General features: G+C 36.9%; 3 protein-coding genes across 3 annotated transcripts; 1 reads left to right on the plus strand and 2 right to left on the minus strand.

The window, feature by feature from the left end:
• Nucleotides 1-707: 707 nt before the first annotated feature.
• On the plus strand, nt 708-5,000 carry LOC106300471 (vacuolar-sorting receptor 1-like). The gene is made up of 12 exons (XM_013736624.1): nt 708-1,203; nt 1,731-2,423; nt 2,678-2,766; nt 2,858-2,927; nt 3,019-3,102; nt 3,265-3,341; nt 3,439-3,520; nt 3,803-3,885; nt 3,989-4,055; nt 4,240-4,368; nt 4,465-4,577; nt 4,678-5,000. Exons 1-12 carry the CDS (start codon nt 906-908, stop codon nt 4,768-4,770), a joined length of 1,878 nt encoding a protein of 625 aa, XP_013592078.1. The 5' UTR covers nt 708-905; the 3' UTR covers nt 4,771-5,000.
• Nucleotides 5,001-7,793: 2,793 nt separating this feature from the next.
• On the minus strand, nt 7,794-11,015 carry LOC106301000. The gene is made up of 9 exons (XM_013737299.1): nt 10,656-11,015; nt 10,462-10,576; nt 9,848-9,913; nt 9,659-9,747; nt 9,297-9,384; nt 9,070-9,216; nt 8,884-8,976; nt 8,523-8,624; nt 7,794-8,415 (listed from the first exon to the last, which is right to left on the minus strand). The coding sequence occupies exons 1-9, from the start codon at nt 10,892-10,894 to the stop codon at nt 7,984-7,986; spliced, it is 1,371 nt and encodes a 456-aa protein (XP_013592753.1). The 5' UTR covers nt 10,895-11,015; the 3' UTR covers nt 7,794-7,983.
• A 4,399-nt stretch (nt 11,016-15,414) lies between these two features.
• Nucleotides 15,415-16,443, minus strand: LOC106297643. Its single transcript, XM_013733846.1, has one exon. It carries the CDS (start codon nt 16,441-16,443, stop codon nt 15,415-15,417), a length of 1,029 nt encoding a protein of 342 aa, XP_013589300.1.
• Between the last annotated feature and the right edge of the window lie 1,088 nt (nt 16,444-17,531).

Genomic DNA, 17,531 nt, shown 5'->3' on the forward strand with positions numbered 1-17,531 from the left:
CTGGGTTTTCCTGATAAGGTTTTAATAAGGCAATATCCAAAACGTATTACAAACTCTGAATGGTTATAACATCCAAGGGGGAATGTTATAAACCATATAATGGATGTCCATAATCGTCTCGATCCGGTATCAGCCCATGCGCCTAGAGAGAGAGAGCCGGCGGTCAGCTTCTACTATTTCCTTATTTACTTATGTTTATGATTTGTACTCTTTCCATTATTCTACGACGGTGTAATTTCTTATATATAAAGGGTTCTATATGTTATGGTTAATATACAGAAACATAGATTTCATTCTCTAGTTTCACAACAAATTTGGATTTTTTTTTTGGGTTAGTGAATGCAATTTCTGTTTAATAATGCACTTGTTTTCTGTTTGAAGATTTTTTTTGGTTAGTGATTTTTTCAAAACTCTCGAGTCTGTACTGAAGATTATACAGATTTTTTCTTTTCCGGTATCAGCTTTGGATAACAACACATACGCACGTGTCTCCCGTTTACAATTCTTAACCATTTATTTATTTTGTAACAGTCCAAAACTTTTATTGATTTATCATTTGAAAAATCTTGACCGAAATAAACATAAATTTACGGAGACGACAAAGAAGAACAATTCCATTAAAATTCCTTTTTCAATTTAGTTAACTCATAAGATTCATGTATCTATTATCTCTAATCGTAATAAGTCGTAACAATAGAAATTATAATAACAATAGATAAACCTTCCTTCTCTTCCTTAACTCATAAGCCTCTCTATCTCTCTCCTCCTGAATAAAACAAACACTGTTCACTTACTTGACCAATCAATAAAACATCCTCCTCCATTTCACGAGATCTTCGTTCTCAATCTTCTCTGCAATCTAGGGTTTCAGATCTCAATCTCTACCTTGAATCCGTTCCCCAATCATGAGTCAGGAGAAGCTAAGGTTCTTCACCCTCTCGTTTCTTCTGATCCTGAGTCCAGCGCTCTGTAGATTCGTCGTGGAGAAGAACAACCTCAAAATCACATCACCCGACTCCATCAAAGGCATTTACGAGTGTGCCATTGGGAACTTCGGAGTTCCTCAGTACGGTGGTACTTTAGTCGGCACCGTTGCCTATCCCAAATCGAATCAGAAAGCTTGTAAAAGCTACAACGATTTCGACATCTCCTTCAAATCTAAGCCTGGGGGCTTACCCACTTTTGTCCTCATCGATCGTGGAGGTTCCATCTTACCCTTTGCTCAATTAGGTTCATAGTATGTGGGAATGATTTAGTTTTTGGTTTTAGTATGTGAAAAAGATTCAGTTTTTGGTTATAGTATGTGGAAAAGATTCAATTTTTGATTATGGTGTGAGGAAGATATATCATTGTTTGGTTATAATATGTGGAAAAGATTCAGTTTTTGGTTATAGTATTTTGGAAAGGTTCAGTTTTTGGGTTTAGTATGTGGAAAAGACTCAGTTTTTGGTTATAGTATGCGGAAAATATTCAATTTTAGTAATAGTATATGAAAAAAAATCAATTTTGGTTATAGTATGTGGAAACTATTCATTTTTTGGTTATAGTATGTGGAAAAAGTTCAATTTTTTGGTTATATTTTTCTGGAAAGATTCAAACTCTGGTTATAGTATTTTGAATAATATTCAGTTTTTGGTTATGTTGTCTGGAAAAGATTCAATTTTTGGTTATAGTTTGTGGAAAAGATTTGTTTTTTGGAACTGAATGTGAGTTTGTTTTTGTGAACACAGACTGTTTCTTTACTTTGAAAGCATGGATAGCTCAACAAGCTGGAGCAGCAGCGATTCTTGTAGCTGACAACAAAGCTGAGCCATTGATCACTATGGATACACCTGAAGAGGATAAGTCAGATGCGGATTATCTTCAAAACATTACCATTCCTTCAGCTCTCATCACCAAGTCTTTGGGAGACAGTATAAAGTCTGCTCTCTCCGGTGGGGACATGGTGAACATGAAGCTGGACTGGACTGAGTCTGTTCCTCATCCCGATGAGCGTGTGGAATACGAGCTCTGGACCAACAGCAACGACCAGTGTGGGAAGAAGTGCGATACTCAGATTGAGTTTCTCAAGAATTTCAAAGGAGCTGCTCAGATTCTTGAGAAAGGAGGGCATACTCAGTTCACGCCGCACTACATCACCTGGTACTGCCCTGAGGCTTTTACGCTGAGTAAACAGTGCAAGTCTCAGTGTATCAACCATGGAAGATACTGTGCGCCTGATCCTGAGCAGGATTTTACTAAAGGGTATGATGGGAAAGATGTTGTCGTTCAGAATCTACGCCAGGCTTGCGTCTATAGAGTCATGAACGAGACCGGTAAGCCGTGGGTCTGGTGGGACTATGTGACTGACTTCGCCATCCGGTGTCCGATGAAGGATAAGAAGTACACCAAGGAGTGCGCAGACGAAATTATCAAGTCACTTGGTGAGTATAATGCTTCATTACCCTGCTGTGATATCATTTCATCAAGCGCAAGTATATAGTAAATACATCTTTATATCAAATATAGAGAAACAAACAGACTGATAGCAATCACTCAATCAGCTTACCTTACCTTGTAAGGCTGTTGAAGCCTAATATATGAGCAAAGGATCTTTTGTTACTTTCGTGTTTTGTGCATTTCATTGTGACTATCAGCTGGCTAATCTCTGAATGCTCGTTCTGTTGTATGCATTCAGACATTGATCTCAAGAAGGTGGACAAGTGTATCGGAGACCCTGACGCAGATGTCGAGAACCCAGTTCTTAAAGCAGAGCAGGAGTCCCAGGTTTGTGGTTTGCAACTCTTCTCTTCTAGATCTTGTTGTTTTGAAGCTCTCAATTCCGTTTTGTGATGTTCACGAAATGAGTTTGTTTCAGATTGGCAAAGGTGCCCGTGGAGACGTGACTATACTCCCAACTCTTGTCGTGAACAACAGACAATACAGAGGTATTAGAGAACAACTGACCTGTCAGAGTTGCCTTTTTCTGCAGCATCTCACGTTTTCTTTGCTAACTCAAATATTTTTTCATGGGATTAGGTAAATTGGAAAAAGGGGCAGTGCTGAAAGCTATGTGTTCAGGTTTTGAAGAGTCAACAGAACCAGCTATATGTCTAACCGAAGGTCCGGTCCTATATTCTCCACTGACTTTCACAACTCTCTTTGTCTTTTTCAGATATCACATTCTCTCTTGATATACAGACATTAAAGTTTTGGTGACTTCTTGCATTTGTAGTTCTCCTTAGTGTTTTACATGTTTTGAGATACGTTTCCTGGTTTTTGCAGATTTAAACACTAATGAATGTTTGGAAAACAACGGTGGATGCTGGCAAGACAAAGCTGCCAACATAACTGCATGCCGGGTAACATTTGGGCTTGCTAGTTTTTTTTTCTCTTTTTAAATTTTGGTTTTGGTGTGCAACTAAGACTCATTAGATTTGATCTGAATCTGCATTTTAGGATACTTTTAGGGGAAGACTGTGTGAATGCCCTACTGTTCAAGGTGTTAAATTTTCTGGTGACGGCTACACTCACTGCAAAGGTATATCAGTTTTATCTCCCTGTAGGCAGCTTGACATATTTTGTGTTGGAACGGGATGCAAAATAATGGCATATCCTCTGGCATTGTTATTCTATTCCACAAGTATTTTGCTTTAAAGTTGAAGGAAATTTAACCCATATAACTGAGTGGACAAGTGGAGCAATGTTCTAAGTTGCTTTAAATGCCGTTCTACCCTTTTTCGTTAAACAAAAGTCCTCTTACTATAATTTTTCATGATAATTTTCTTGTATCCGATGCTCTCAACGTTGTTTCACTTGGCAGCCTCTGGAGCTTTGCATTGTGGCATCAACAATGGAGGATGCTGGAGAGAAACCAGAGGCAGCTACACTTACTCTGCTTGCGTAGTAAGTATTTCGTCTTCTATATTAATATCTAGTTCTTGAACAATCGTCTTCTTAACCTAGAGTGAAACTTTTTTTCTTTTTTTTTTTTAAATGGATATTTCAGGATGATCATTCAAATGGTTGCAAATGCCCACTTGGGTTCAAGGGCGATGGAGTAAAGAGCTGTGAAGGTACTTTGTTAAGGAATATTTACTAGCATCTGTAATCATGCGGTTTAATTGAGTGTTACCAAGTACAATTTGTAAACATATACATCCGTAAAGTGGCGTATATGTGCATAGTCCTAATATATACACTAAGATGTTTTGGAGAATTCAAGATGGTAACTGTATTGTATTTGATTGAATGTGTTAGATGTGGACGAGTGCAAAGAAAAAAAGGTTTGCCAGTGCCCAGAGTGTAAATGTAAAAACACATGGGGAAGTTATGAATGCAGCTGCAAGAATGGTTTGCTCTACATGCGTGAACACGACACTTGCATTGGTAAACAAAAGATATCTCTTCCTTTGCTCATATAATGCCCATAATTAATGTGGAGTCATTAATCAAACTTTATGTTTCTGCTTTTGAATGTGAAAGGTTCAAACAAAGTTGGAACGACAAAGCTCAGCTGGAGCTTTTTGTGGTTTCTTATAATCGCAGTGGGTGTTGCAGGTCTTTCCGGATATGCCGCCTACAAATACAGGATCAGGGTATGTTATGCTACTCTCTTTACCATAATACATATATTATTGGAGTTTTTGCCATGTAGATAAGATGTTTGAAGTAACAAAAAAGAAAACAATGGTGCAGAGATACATGGATGCGGAAATAAGAGGGATCATGGCACAGTACATGCCTTTGGAAAGCCAACCCAATCCACGTGGTCCGCATATGGATATATGAGTGAAGTTATCAACACAAAACCAAGAGACTCTCTCTTATCTGTAGGAAGCTTCTTCTATGTTTCTATGTAAATGAATGTATAAGACTCTGAGAAAAGCCACACAAGAAATAACTAAGTGCATCTGCACTTGTTGTAAGGGATGTGGATTTGCATATGGAATCCCTCTTTCTCTGCATTACTCTTGCAATGTATAATAAGAAATAAATAAGTAGTTGAGTTACGTTTATTTACTATTGAGACTTTGCTTGATGTTTATACTTATTCCAGCTCCTCCACTCTGTTTCTCAATCTGTTCTTTCACTTGAATATGTGATTCTTGGATAAACCTTGTGTGCTTCTTTGTGAGCTCCTCCTTGGTGTTAAGCTTGTCCTCCATTACTGCAATCTTCTGTTAGGAACAGAGCAGACCAGAAACTGACAAGAAAAAATGTGTTTTGGGAGTTTCACATTGTTGGGTCTGAAGGTGAACCAGAAACTAACCTTCCTGAGACTTTCAGCACTTGCGGGATCGTGATCTTCTCGCTTCAATCCAATAAAATAAAGCTGCAACTTCCATGAAATCTCTGGCGTGACGCTCAACATCAACTACAGTGTTCAACGAGAGGATATAAATATCACAGTGCATCATCATTGATCAGCAGGCAACCTCGATGATCATCGATAGGATCAATGCGTTGTGTTATGATCACTAAAGATGATAACATTGATAAGTTAAGCAAGTGAGCGTATCTAAAATGACATATTCTTCAGCAGAAAACTCACAACTTCCATTACTATCAATCAATCACCAAACAAGAAGCCAAGGCAATGCCTTTCACACTAAAACTTGAAATGATCAAAGGCCAACCATGAAGGGAGATCGTTCGAGGTCAAGATCGAGAGTAGAAGATGGACTGACTTTGATAACAAGGATGAGGATAGTGGTAGCTCTCTAGCTGGCAAACATGGGAGCAGGCCAGCTTCCGATTCCGTCTCACAAGCCATAATGTCCTCTATCTCGTGGTTCTGACTGTTCTACGGCGTCTCCGGTGATCTTATTACAGGAGGACGGTCAGACGGAGACGTCGCCAGTTGGTGCTGATAAATCCATTGGGCTTTTTATTGAGCCTAGTTTTACATTCTCTATTGGGTTGACTGTTTTCTAAGCCCAATAGCTTTGGGTAATGTTTACTTGGTCTCTGTATATCTCCTTCAGCTTTGATAGATACAGTTTTAATGGTCTTTCATGCAATAGTATATGCTTATATGGTCGAAAAAGGTCATAAGAAATCTATCATACAATAGTATATGCTTTGTGAATCCTCGTCCATTTTTTTTTATAATCCAATGTGGTAAACCGATTTGTACCGGACATTCCCATATACCAAACTAAAATCCCTTATATATGAGAAACACCGTGATAAATGCATTCACACTATAATAGACACGTGACAGCTTCACAATGATTTGATAATAAGTATGTTAACGCGTTCATACTATATTCATAAATGTGTTCACACTACGTACTTTGCGTTTTCTTTTAATATAAAACTCACATACATGTTTATAAAACTCTGGATTTTTAGTGTCGAATAAAAATAGACAACGAATCAAAAGCCAAACTATATATATATATATTTTTTATTGTTTAAGGATAAAGTTAAGCAAAATATTCATAAATTTTTATTCGATTCGTTATCCGTTTTGAATTGAACCAAAAAATTTGGATATCCGTAACTCTATGAAACAAATCAAATACTAAAATACAATATCCAAAAAAGAAGCAAATCACAAATACTAATATTTTTAAGAACAAATATCTAATTCGATCTGTTATATGCATATATATACATATATGTAAATAATTATATATATATATATACGTTATATATTATACTTTATATCAGTTTACAATATTTTTATGAACTAAATTTATTATATTAGGTACTAGAATTTAAAAAGTTAAATAATGTTTTATTTTTGTAATAAAATGTTATTATTAAAATTTTCAATTATTTTTAAAATTTTTTTAAAATTTTATTTTATTTACGGATCAAATCGGATATTCTTTAAAATTCTAAAACATTTCTGATATCCGAGTCACCGAATATCTAGGTAGCTAAAGATCGAGTCGACACGAATGCTTCCAAATACCCAGATATTCGATCTGTGTCCACCCCTATTTACGGATACAATTTTATTTTCTTTATATGAAAAAATGACTAATGTCAAGGCCCTTTTTATTTTAAATTAATTTTAATTTTATCTTTCATGTATTTTTTGAACAAAAATGTCATTTCATATTAATTAACAATATCTTTATATATTTCTCAACTATTTTTATATACTTTTTACATACACATACATGTGCACTTTGATGTGAGTACTTTGTAACTAAGTATTCACCACAACTGAAGTATCTAATTTTTTTGAAAGTTGAAATATTTTTTCTTAATGCTTCTTTCACCATTGACCAAATTGTAGTGAAATGATTTATCTTAATAATTTTCTTTTCTTTTTCTTAAACTATTATATGTTTAGAAACTATAATATGAAATTATTGGTTCGACATGACGACTATCTAAAATTCATAACATGAAAATAAACAAATAATATTTATTTTTGGTTTTTACCGGAAAAAACCAAAAAATCAAACATTTTAACTGAATAAACTAAAATGAATATTAATTTAAAATAATAGTTATATTTTAGAAGATTAAAAATAAAAAAAAAACTTAAAATCGAACAAATATCCAGATTAAACAGATTTGATGTCTTTTTATTAAAAATAACAAAACTAATAATTACATTTCGGACAAGACCGGGTTATTACCTAGTTTCATTAATAAATGGCAGACACTTACTATAATCATTTATGTCCATTATGAATGCAATAACTCATTTCTTTGAGTTGTGCTAGTAGCATCCATGTCAATAGTAATTGTTTACATGCAATAAAACTCTTGCGGTTTGTTCTGTAGTAACCTGAACCTCTGAAACTGTCAAACTGTGGCCGAGTCTAAAATTAATGAATCTGATGCTAGTAGGTAGATATCATTTATGAGTGAAAAGAAAAGCTTTTACACAAAACACATCTCATTCTTTTCCTTCTGCATCACATCATCCAGGTGAAAAGAAAAAACAACAAAAACTTTAGATAGATAGAACTCGCACTTTAACCAAGTCACATAAGATTACGATTAAACTGCTAAGAACAAGGAAAACATATGATCTCAGACATCAATCCTCCCGGTCGGAGACAGTGCGCTGCTCCGGTTTCTAGGAGACAAGTTAACAAACTCCAAAGCCTGTGTTCTGAGCTGAACAGGATAATCAGCTGCACAACCGATCCTTGGACCAGCTCCTGTCGACCATTTCAGCATTAACTGATGACCCAACTGTAAAGATTTCGACTGTTTCTTGGAGTTGATCCTTTGTAAGATTGCTTTCTGTGGAACGTCAGCTTTTGGGCTTTCAAGCCCACCTGAAAGGGTTCTCTGGTAACTACTCCGTTTGATCTCCTCAAGTGTTCCGTTGCCGTTTTCATCAGTTTCAGCCTCTGCGTTGGATGGCGTTGGCTCCTCTTTCTTTAAAGACTTGGTCCCATCTCCATTGGGTTTAAAGTAATCATCGTAGCTGTCGGAATCTTCACTAGCTTTGTGCACCTACACAAACAAAAGTAACTATATTATTAGCTCTCAAGTAGTCTCTTCTCATATCATTTGGTAATCAAGATTTGATTCGTGTAAGGTTGAGTAGAACAAGAGTTTACCTCAACACCGTCTAGATTCACTGCGTTCTCTCTGAGAAACGAGAGAAATATGTCAAGGCTATCATCTGATGGCTTGTAATGACCACTGTATGCAGAGATTGTCTGAAAGAAATGCAAGAAGACAACGGAGACATATCAATTACAAAAACATAACAAAGATACACAAGGCCAGAGATTTCGGGGGATATAAGCAATTTAATAAGGATCTTAATAAAAAACTTTTTTTTAACAATTTTGGAGGCATATGTCTATATAAATTATCTTTTAAAATTTGAAAGCCATAGGCCAATGTGTCATTTGTCTATGTCCAAGACAGGCTCTGCCGCAGACATAACTTAAGTTGCAGACTTGGTAAAATTACCTTGAGAACTCCATTGTCAACAACCACCCTCCCTGCGGCTAGTGTTGCTCCTCCGGCCAAAAAGCTTGAGTGATGGAACCTTCCTTTCTTCTTCTGAAGTAGACATAAACCAAAAACTATTAACAATCTTCTTCAATTACAATTATCAAGTTATACAAGGATAAACAGGTTTTCAAGAAGACCTACCAGACCGGCATATAGTTTCTTGAAAGTACTCATAACAAAGATCCACTTTGTCCCCTCAGATCCGTGCATGGTGTGTAGAAACTGTCCGGTTAACTTGTGAACAATCTTCCCTTCAATGATCTCATACTCATACTCTTCCCTCTCTTGCTGATAATGAGAAAAGATTCACATGAAAAATAGCCAAAATATGTTAAATAAATAATTGACAAGAAAAGTATGGCACGTACAGGTCCAAGATATCTGATGCATTGCTGCTTAAGCTTCGACCTTGGACATTCTACCAGATCCAGATCTTTCCCTTCTCCAACATCCAACCTGCAAGAAACCGATTTTTCACATTCAGATAAGATTTGTTTTCTTGTGATCAAGAAAACAAAATGAACCTTAGATAGTCATGGTGGATTTTGATTGTATATGTTAGAACCGAAAAACAAAATCAATAAATGGTTTACAAAAACGAAAACAAATGGTTTATATAAACCGGAAAACAAAAATTACAGTTTTTTGTTAAATAGATATATTGTCAACAAAAGAATAGTCTCCGCTTTAAAAGTGCTAAATCTAGTTTAGTTTAAAGGTGTTAACATACCAGTAGAAAAATGGCTGACCAGCATCAGCTTTGCACCACACTTCATAGTACAAATGCAGGTTGTGTCCATACCGGTGCCTAGGATCAATCTGATTATAAAAGTTTCATGTTGTTTAGTCTTCTTGTTACACCAAAAAATCAATTAATCTAAATATTAACAACAAACAAAAAGAAGATAAAAGTAATTACAGCTTCAATCCAATGCTGAAAGGCCAATTTCTCAGCTTTGTCGACTATGGACAGACCCTTCCCCACCTAACCACAAGATTACAAAAACCCTTAAACCAACTGGATTATTTTTCTTACAATAATATTTTTTTGTAAATTTTCATCTTGACATATATATATATATATTTTTTTTAATATTTTCTTACAATAATACATTTATTTGGGAAATTTTATCTTTACGTTTTTTAAAAATATTTTTCTTGCAATAATATTTGGTTGAGAAAAATTTCATCTCGACATATATATACTTGATATTTTGCCTACAATAATACTTATTTGAGAATTTTCATCTTGACATATATTTTTTTGTTTTCTTACAATAATACTTTTTGAACTTGGTTTACAATAATACTTATTTGAAAAAAAAATCATCTGGACATATATATATATATATATATCTACACAGATATTTTTTTAATTGGAAATCAGATACGACTCTACTTTTTCAAAAATAAAACAAAAATCAGATACGACTCTCAACGCTGAGACATTTTCAGATAATTTTTCTTACGATAATATTTATTTCAGAACTTTTTGATATTATTAAGACCAAAAGAATAAGGCACCAGACATACCTTAGAAGCATTCAAGCTCACACGATTCCACCTGGAAACTGCAGTTTCAGGTCTTGAGTAATCAAAGAATGAGATCGTACTATGATTTAATCTCGCATAATCCATCGCTTGCCACCTTTATTAAATCATTAACTAACATTAATCATTCAAACTAATCCCCTCCATCTATTTAAAACTTTAGTAAAGATTATTACCAGAGCTCTTCGGCGACAACCACAGAGTCCGCTAGTCTCCGGCGCGTGCGATAACTCCTGTAAACCTTCTGCACTTTCACCGCCGCCAAGCTAGAAGGCGAGTCAGGACACGCGCCTTCAAGGGCCTCGGTGAAGTTAGCGAAAGATTCTGCTCTGCGGTCTACCGGAGAAATGAGGATCTCTCCGGCGGCGTGAGAGAACGGCGGAGACTGGAAATCAAACTTGGCGACGACCTGCATCTTCTTCTCTTCTGAGAAAATCAGACCAAACTTACTTCGATCTTTAATGTCTGAACAAGAAATGGAACTTAGAGAAGATCCAAAGGGAAGACTTGTGTTTCTCTGCTATCAGTGTGTGTTCTGTGTGTATTTATTTATATAAAAATAAGTGGCTCGCCTCTAACCCCGGTCCCCGAGGACCATTTCTTTTATCTTAATTATATTTTTTTTTAATTTTCTATCTTTTATCATTTTTTGTGATGGAAAAAAATCTTTTATTATATTTTGTCAAAATACTTATTTCCAATTTTCTTGTGAGAAATAGACCGGTAAGATTGTGAAATATTTGGCACCGTTGACTGTGACTATTTAATATATCATCGATTTTGTGAAAAGAATGAAACCAATATCATTCACTAAAACCTAATATTTTTGTTATGTTTTAAGCCCTTGAAATTGTGTAGCTGTAGTGATTTTTTGGGGGTAAAAAGTATTTGTAGTAATGTTTCTTGACAACTTACATTTAAAACTTGATATTTTTTTTTTTAACACTGAGTATATCATTATATAATTTCTACTACGAATCATGATAAACAGCCGTAATATAAGTGATATTGATGAACAACTGCACTGGCAAATTCACGATGAAACTCTTTCCGTAACATTTAGATCGACAGACCATTTTACTTGTAAGACATCTTTAATGGACAGACTTTTTATACATTACATGATCGCAACAAACGATTATATCTGCATTTCTCTGAAATCTCCGATAAACTTACATCATATAATCTGCAAAAACTGAATTCTTTGGGAATCGAACTTTAAATCTAATGGAGAAACATTTAAATTTTAACCACTATGCCATTGTGCTTCAAAAAAATAATTAGTTCAAAAGTTGATGCATATGAAATTAAGTTTCATAATAAGTGTTATTTTAATTTTTTTTGTTACAAAAAGTGTAACTTTACAATTTCAATGTAAACTATATTTACTTTCAGCTGCAAATTATATTTACTTTCAGCTGAAAATTAATTGAAAACTACATTGATTTTCTAAATAATTTTATTTATCTCAAATACTATTGATTAGAGGAATATAATTAATAATAATTTACATATATTTCTGCTATTTTTTTAGTTTTTGTAGAAAATGTCAAAATGACGTTTATTTAGAAACGGAAAGAATATGATTTTAACAAAATGCAGATAAAATGGTACAATTAACTCGTAACACTGTTTACATACAGCTGGCAATGTCATAAATACACATGTCTAGCTGTCTACCATGAGTTAATAAGGGAACAAAATAACTAACTCGTGTAACAGTGTCAATGAATAATTCCGGATTTTGTACTATAGTAATAATATTGCTTCAAGTGGACTCCTGAAAAATATTAATTCCCGTAAGTCATAAAAGCAAAAACTAAAAAATATTATCAGGGAAAATGGAGAATATAAAGAATTTACGTCAATTTCATGCGTCATTTATAATAGATGGTTTCTCAATTGGTAAAGATCTATAACCGAAAGAGTGCTCAAAGATACTTTGAAGATTCAATGTCTCATGGAAAGCTTCACAACAGTCTAGTTAATACATGTTTCTTAGATTCAAAACACAAAGACATATATTCAATATATTCTTGAACGAGGTGCACGCAGTCAATTGTTCTATTTCATTTTCATGGATGATTAGTCCATTTGTTGGTTAAAAGAGATCTGTTTATCAGAGAATTTGTTTACGCCGATGAAAAAAAAATATTATTAGTTGAATTTCTTTTTTTTGTAAGCTTCATTCTTAACTTAAATAAAACAGAAAATGTTATAGCCCATAGACTTTAGTTTGTTTAGCCATAGTACATATCAAGGAATTTGGTCCATTACCCTTAGTTCTAGGACCCAAATGAAGCCCACATGGTTGAATCAGAAACGAAGCGTTGAAGTTTTTGGAGTGGTGACGTTGGCGTTCACTGAAATCGAATCCAACTCAACATCATCGTAGACGATCTGGTCGGGTTTGTGTCTCTGAAAGATTGAATCTTGTTTATCAGTTGCATGTCCATTAGTCTAAAAACTTGATCCACTGATCGAAAAGTAGATGCATGGAGGCGTGTGCTACGCTCGTTCCAGAGCCAGTACATGGTCGCTTGCCATGCTAGTCGAGTAAGGAGTCGCTGGTGTTGCGGAGGGGGGGAGGGAGATCATCTGATTCAGGACTCCCTGCCAATCTCTAATCAACAATATCTGCAGTCTTCTCACCACAATTTGCCACATATCACAGCTATAGTTACATGAGAAGAAGAGATGATTCCGAGATTCTTGACCTGAGTTACATAACAGACATCTCTCATCAACACGAAGTCCCCAACTGATTAGTCTATCACGAGTCGGTAGTCTGTTCTGTACAAGAAGCCAGGTGTGGAAACTGTGGCGAGGAATGGCTTTAGAAATCCACACAGCTGCTTGCCATCTAACATCTAGTCGCGGAGCACACAGATAATCAAATACCACACCAGTTTTGTAAGTCGTGTGTACCTGTCCATTGATTTCCCATTCGAAATAGTCTTGACTTGTAGTCAGTTGGATGGTTGTCAGGTAGGTGTACAACTGTATCTGCGCATCTAAACGAGCTGGTGGTAAGCGCCATTATATGTTAGTGTAGATAGAGGAGACTGTTGCTTGATAAGGGATCCCACGTCTTGAGGTAGTACCTGATAAGTAAGTGTTCAGAGCACCAAATGGTGTCCAATTATCTGACTAGAATCGTGTTGTTTCTCCATTTTACAGTCGCAGTTTAATGAGTGAAAACACAACATCCTTCATCTTGAGGAACTTGTTGACAAGCCATGAAAATGATTGCTTCGGAGGTGTTATCCAGTAGTTATGCACTGAGCCTTGCAGAATAGCCTCCTTGAACCATTGCACCCATACTGAGTCTGGCCTGAAGAAAAGAAGCCAAAGGAGGCGGAAAGTGCACGCTTTGTCCTAGGTTCGAAGATCCTTAATTCCCAATTCTCCTTGTTTCTTTGTCAATACCACAGTTTCCCATGATACCCTCGCTGAGTTATGACCTTCAATGTTTCCCTTCCACAGAAATAAGCTGCAGAGGGAGTTTATTCGATTGATGCACGCTTTGGGCAAGATGAAAACATAGCACCAGAACGTTGTTATCCCTACAATGACTGTTTTGATTAAGAGAAGCCGCCCAGAGAAGGAGAAAGTCTTAACTGACCATGAAGAGAACCGAGATTTGACTTGATGGATCAGTGGTTCATAGTTGGTGACAGAGAGCTTTCGGGAGTTCAGTGGAACACCCAAATAGCGAAACGGGAGAGATCCTAGAGTCATTCCAGTTGAAGCTTGTATCAGGTTAGTTTCTACCTTAGTCATTCTCGATGCATAAAAGCTTGTTTTTTGCATACTCACAGGCAAGCCTGATCGGTCCTCAAACTCTTTCAGAACTTGTAGCACCTGCTGGACGGATGTAATGGAACTATCTATGAATATAAAAAGATCATCTAAGAATGAGAGTTGAGTAAGTTTGATAGAGGAGCAGTTTGAATGGTTATTGAATCTATTTTTCCTCGCTGCTCTGTTGAGCATATGTGACAAGCAATTCGTCGCAATGACAAATAGATAGGGTGAGAGAGGGTCTCCCTGCCTAAGCCCTCTCTTTTCTTTGAAGTAACCATGAATTGATCTATTATAACCAACTGTAAAATTTGATGTGCAAATGCAGGCTTTCGACTGGCGGATGAAACGACTTGGGAACTAAAGACCTTCAAGGCAGGAAAACAAGAACTCCCAAGATAGTGTGTCAAAGGCCTTTGCTATATCAACCTTGATGGTAATCCTTTTAGATCCCTTGTTCTTATGGTAACCATTTACAAGCTCGCCTGCTAGAGTAGTGTTCTCAACTATCAACCTTCCTTTTACAAACGTTGTTTTGCTAGGCAGGATAAGCGTTGATAACATAGGCTTAAGCCTCTTGACCAAAAGCCGAGATATGACTTTGTAGACTGTATTTAGGCAAGAAATTGGTCTGAAATCAGGTATCTTTGTAGCACCAGGGAACTTTGGAACTAATGAGAGTATTGTTGAATTTGCAGCAGTAGGGAGGAAGTTTGTGGCAAAGAAGTTCTTGATAGCTGAGAGAACCTCAGGACCAATAATTTCCCACGAAGCTTTGTAGAACGCTGATGTTAGGCCATCTGGACCAGGAGCCTTGTTAGGACTTAGTTTGAAGAAAACGGTTTTGATCTCCTCATCAGAAGGGATTGATAACATCAGTTGATTGCAGTGCTCAGGAAATACAAAGGACGAAAGGTCTTGAATCCAATTTGGCTCCGTGAACTGAAGAGTTGGGAAGTAGTACTGCAGCCCAAGCAAAAACTTGAAGTGGTTGACTGCAAGCTCACTCATTGCAAGGGGATCAATCACCCAAGTGCCATCACATAGTAGGAAAGCTCGTATTGCATTGTAGCTAGCTCTTGTTTGACAGATTCGCTGGAAATGGGTAGTGTTAAGGTCCCCTTCTCTCAATTAATTGTTCCTTGATTTTTGCCTGAAAAACATCTCCTCGATCTCTCGTAAGAAGTTCCATTTTTGATGCAGGTCTCTCTCAGCTTGGAACATGGCATGATATGGGTTTTGCAGAGCTTGGACATGCGCAATTTGCAACAAACTGTTAGTTTCGCTCACTCTCTCTTGAATTTTAGAGTAATTATCTTTGCTTAAAAGGTTTAGAGCACTCTTGATTTGTTTTAGCTTCCAACACATTTGTGGTAGAGTTTGACACACGTTTCCAGTACGAATCCATGCATCTTGTAGAAGCTGAATGAAACCAGGGTGTTTGATGAGGTAATTTTGGAACTTGTAGGGTTTGGAACCAGCTAAAGAAAGGCTAAAAGCTAGGTCAAGTACACAGGGTGAGTGGTCTGAGAAAAAGGGAGGGAGGAAGGAGGATATGGCATGGGGGAAGGAAGCAACAAATGAGTTGTTCACCATCAGTCTATCATATTTCTTAGGGATTGGGAATGAGGGATGAGAATTGATCCAAGTGAAAGTGGGACCAATGAATCGAAGATCGAAGAGCCCCAGTTGAGTGAAACAATCTCGCAGCTGAAACATGAGATAGTCAGGGACAGTGATATCAGGATCAGAATGTTCCATTGGATGGATTATCTGATTTAGGTCTCCTCCTAGGATCCAGCTGTTGTTGTCTAAATCAAGAGTTGATTGGAGATGGATGAGTTCTCTCCATAGATCAGCCAGATCAGAGCTTAAGTTCGAAGCGTAGAGAGCTGAGTAGTAAGTAGATTGTTGGTTCGGGAAGCATAGTTTACATGTGATGCACTGACAGCTTTGAGAGAGGATCTGGACGTTGAGAGTGTCTCCCCAGATTAGGATGATCCGACCATCAGGATCAGAGTTATGATTCGAGTAGAATTTCCAGGTAGGACAGAGGGCTCCAAAAAGTGGTTTATTAGTATTTAGCCAAGATACAAAGGATCTATGCTTGTTCGGGTCATTTAGGCCTCGAACATTCCAAAAAATGAGCTTGACACTCATTAAGATAAAAGGGGAGGATCCTCCGAAAGAATGGAGGAGTCCTGAGAAGCAGAAGGAAAAGCAAGCTGAAAAGGAGGAACAGAAGATGTGTTTAGATCAGTTTTGTGAGAAATGACAAGATTTAAAAGAGCAAGAGATTGAGCGAAAAGGTTAGGATTTGTGTTTGAGGAGAGGGGTGGGGAAAGGGTAGGCGAAGAACGAGATCTTTTAAGTGAAGGTCTAGGGACAGGTTCAGGAGTTATGAAGGGATTAGAAGCTAAGGTGTTCAAGAGGGGACGGTTTGAAACATAGACATGAACAATAGGCAGGGGATGGGATACAGAAGGTAGAGGGACTACAGACATGACATGCAAGGAACCAGATGGAGGGGCATGTGGGACCACAATAGCAACAGTTTCTGTACAGAGCCCGCAACAAGAGGAACATGTACTGTTGCAGTAGACGGCATCGACTTAGCAAGAGGAATCTCTTTAGGGTGAGAGACATCCCGATACTTCTTGTTATTTTTCAATGCACCTTGATTTAAAGCTTGTTTTTTTCCTTTCAGCTTCTGCATCCAACAGAGGAGGAGTGTACAGTAGGCAGTTTCTCACAATATGACCTAGCTCTTGAAAGTGAGAGCAAGTCGGTGGAACCCAAGATAGTGAACTGAGACTTCTACAACCTCACCATCTTCCCTTTCAAATTCAACAACAGAAGGGAGCTGTTTTGTAAGATCTACCTCCACCTTTACATGATATAAGGTGAGACTCGCTAGGTTCTTTGTGAAATCATCCATTTCTTTTGGTTCACCAATTATCCCTGCAACGAGACTCATTCCTTCATCATGTTGTAGGTCAAGAGGCACTCCAGTGAGGTGACCCCATATCTTGATAGCCTTCAATGGTGGAGTAGACTTTGAGTGAGCTGAGGACCATTGGGCAGTGTGAAACATCAAATCTCCAATGTACCACTTGTCCAAAATCTTTTGTCTAAGGTAATCACTTTGAATTCGGACAATAACAGATTGGTTTAGTGGGTTGTTGTGTATTTCCAATTTTTTTTCTTTCATGTGATTGAAAACACTTTGTATTTGGTTGAGGGGGGGG

This window comes from Brassica oleracea, chromosome C6 (genome assembly GCF_000695525.1).
Source record: "Brassica oleracea var. oleracea cultivar TO1000 chromosome C6, BOL, whole genome shotgun sequence".
NCBI lineage: Eukaryota > Viridiplantae > Streptophyta > Magnoliopsida > Brassicales > Brassicaceae > Brassica > Brassica oleracea.

Coding starts and splice junctions, on each gene's coding strand:
- LOC106300471 (XM_013736624.1), top strand. CDS start 906: ATGAGTCAGGAGAAGCTAAGGTTCTTCACCCTCTCGTTTCTTCTGATC. Junction 2,767..2,857: donor AAGCAGAGCAGGAGTCCCAG/GTTTGTGGTTTG, acceptor AGTTTGTTTCAG/ATTGGCAAAGGTGCCCGTGG. Junction 4,056..4,239: donor TGGAGTAAAGAGCTGTGAAG/GTACTTTGTTAA, acceptor TGAATGTGTTAG/ATGTGGACGAGTGCAAAGAA.
- LOC106297643 (XM_013733846.1), bottom strand. CDS start 16,443: ATGAGTGTCAAGCTCATTTTTTGGAATGTTCGAGGCCTAAATGACCCG.
- LOC106301000 (XM_013737299.1), bottom strand. CDS start 10,894: ATGCAGGTCGTCGCCAAGTTTGATTTCCAGTCTCCGCCGTTCTCTCAC. Junction 9,385..9,658: donor GGTCAGCCATTTTTCTACTG/GTATGTTAACAC, acceptor GGTTTCTTGCAG/GTTGGATGTTGGAGAAGGGA. Junction 8,977..9,069: donor AGAAACTATATGCCGGTCTG/GTAGGTCTTCTT, acceptor TGTCTACTTCAG/AAGAAGAAAGGAAGGTTCCA.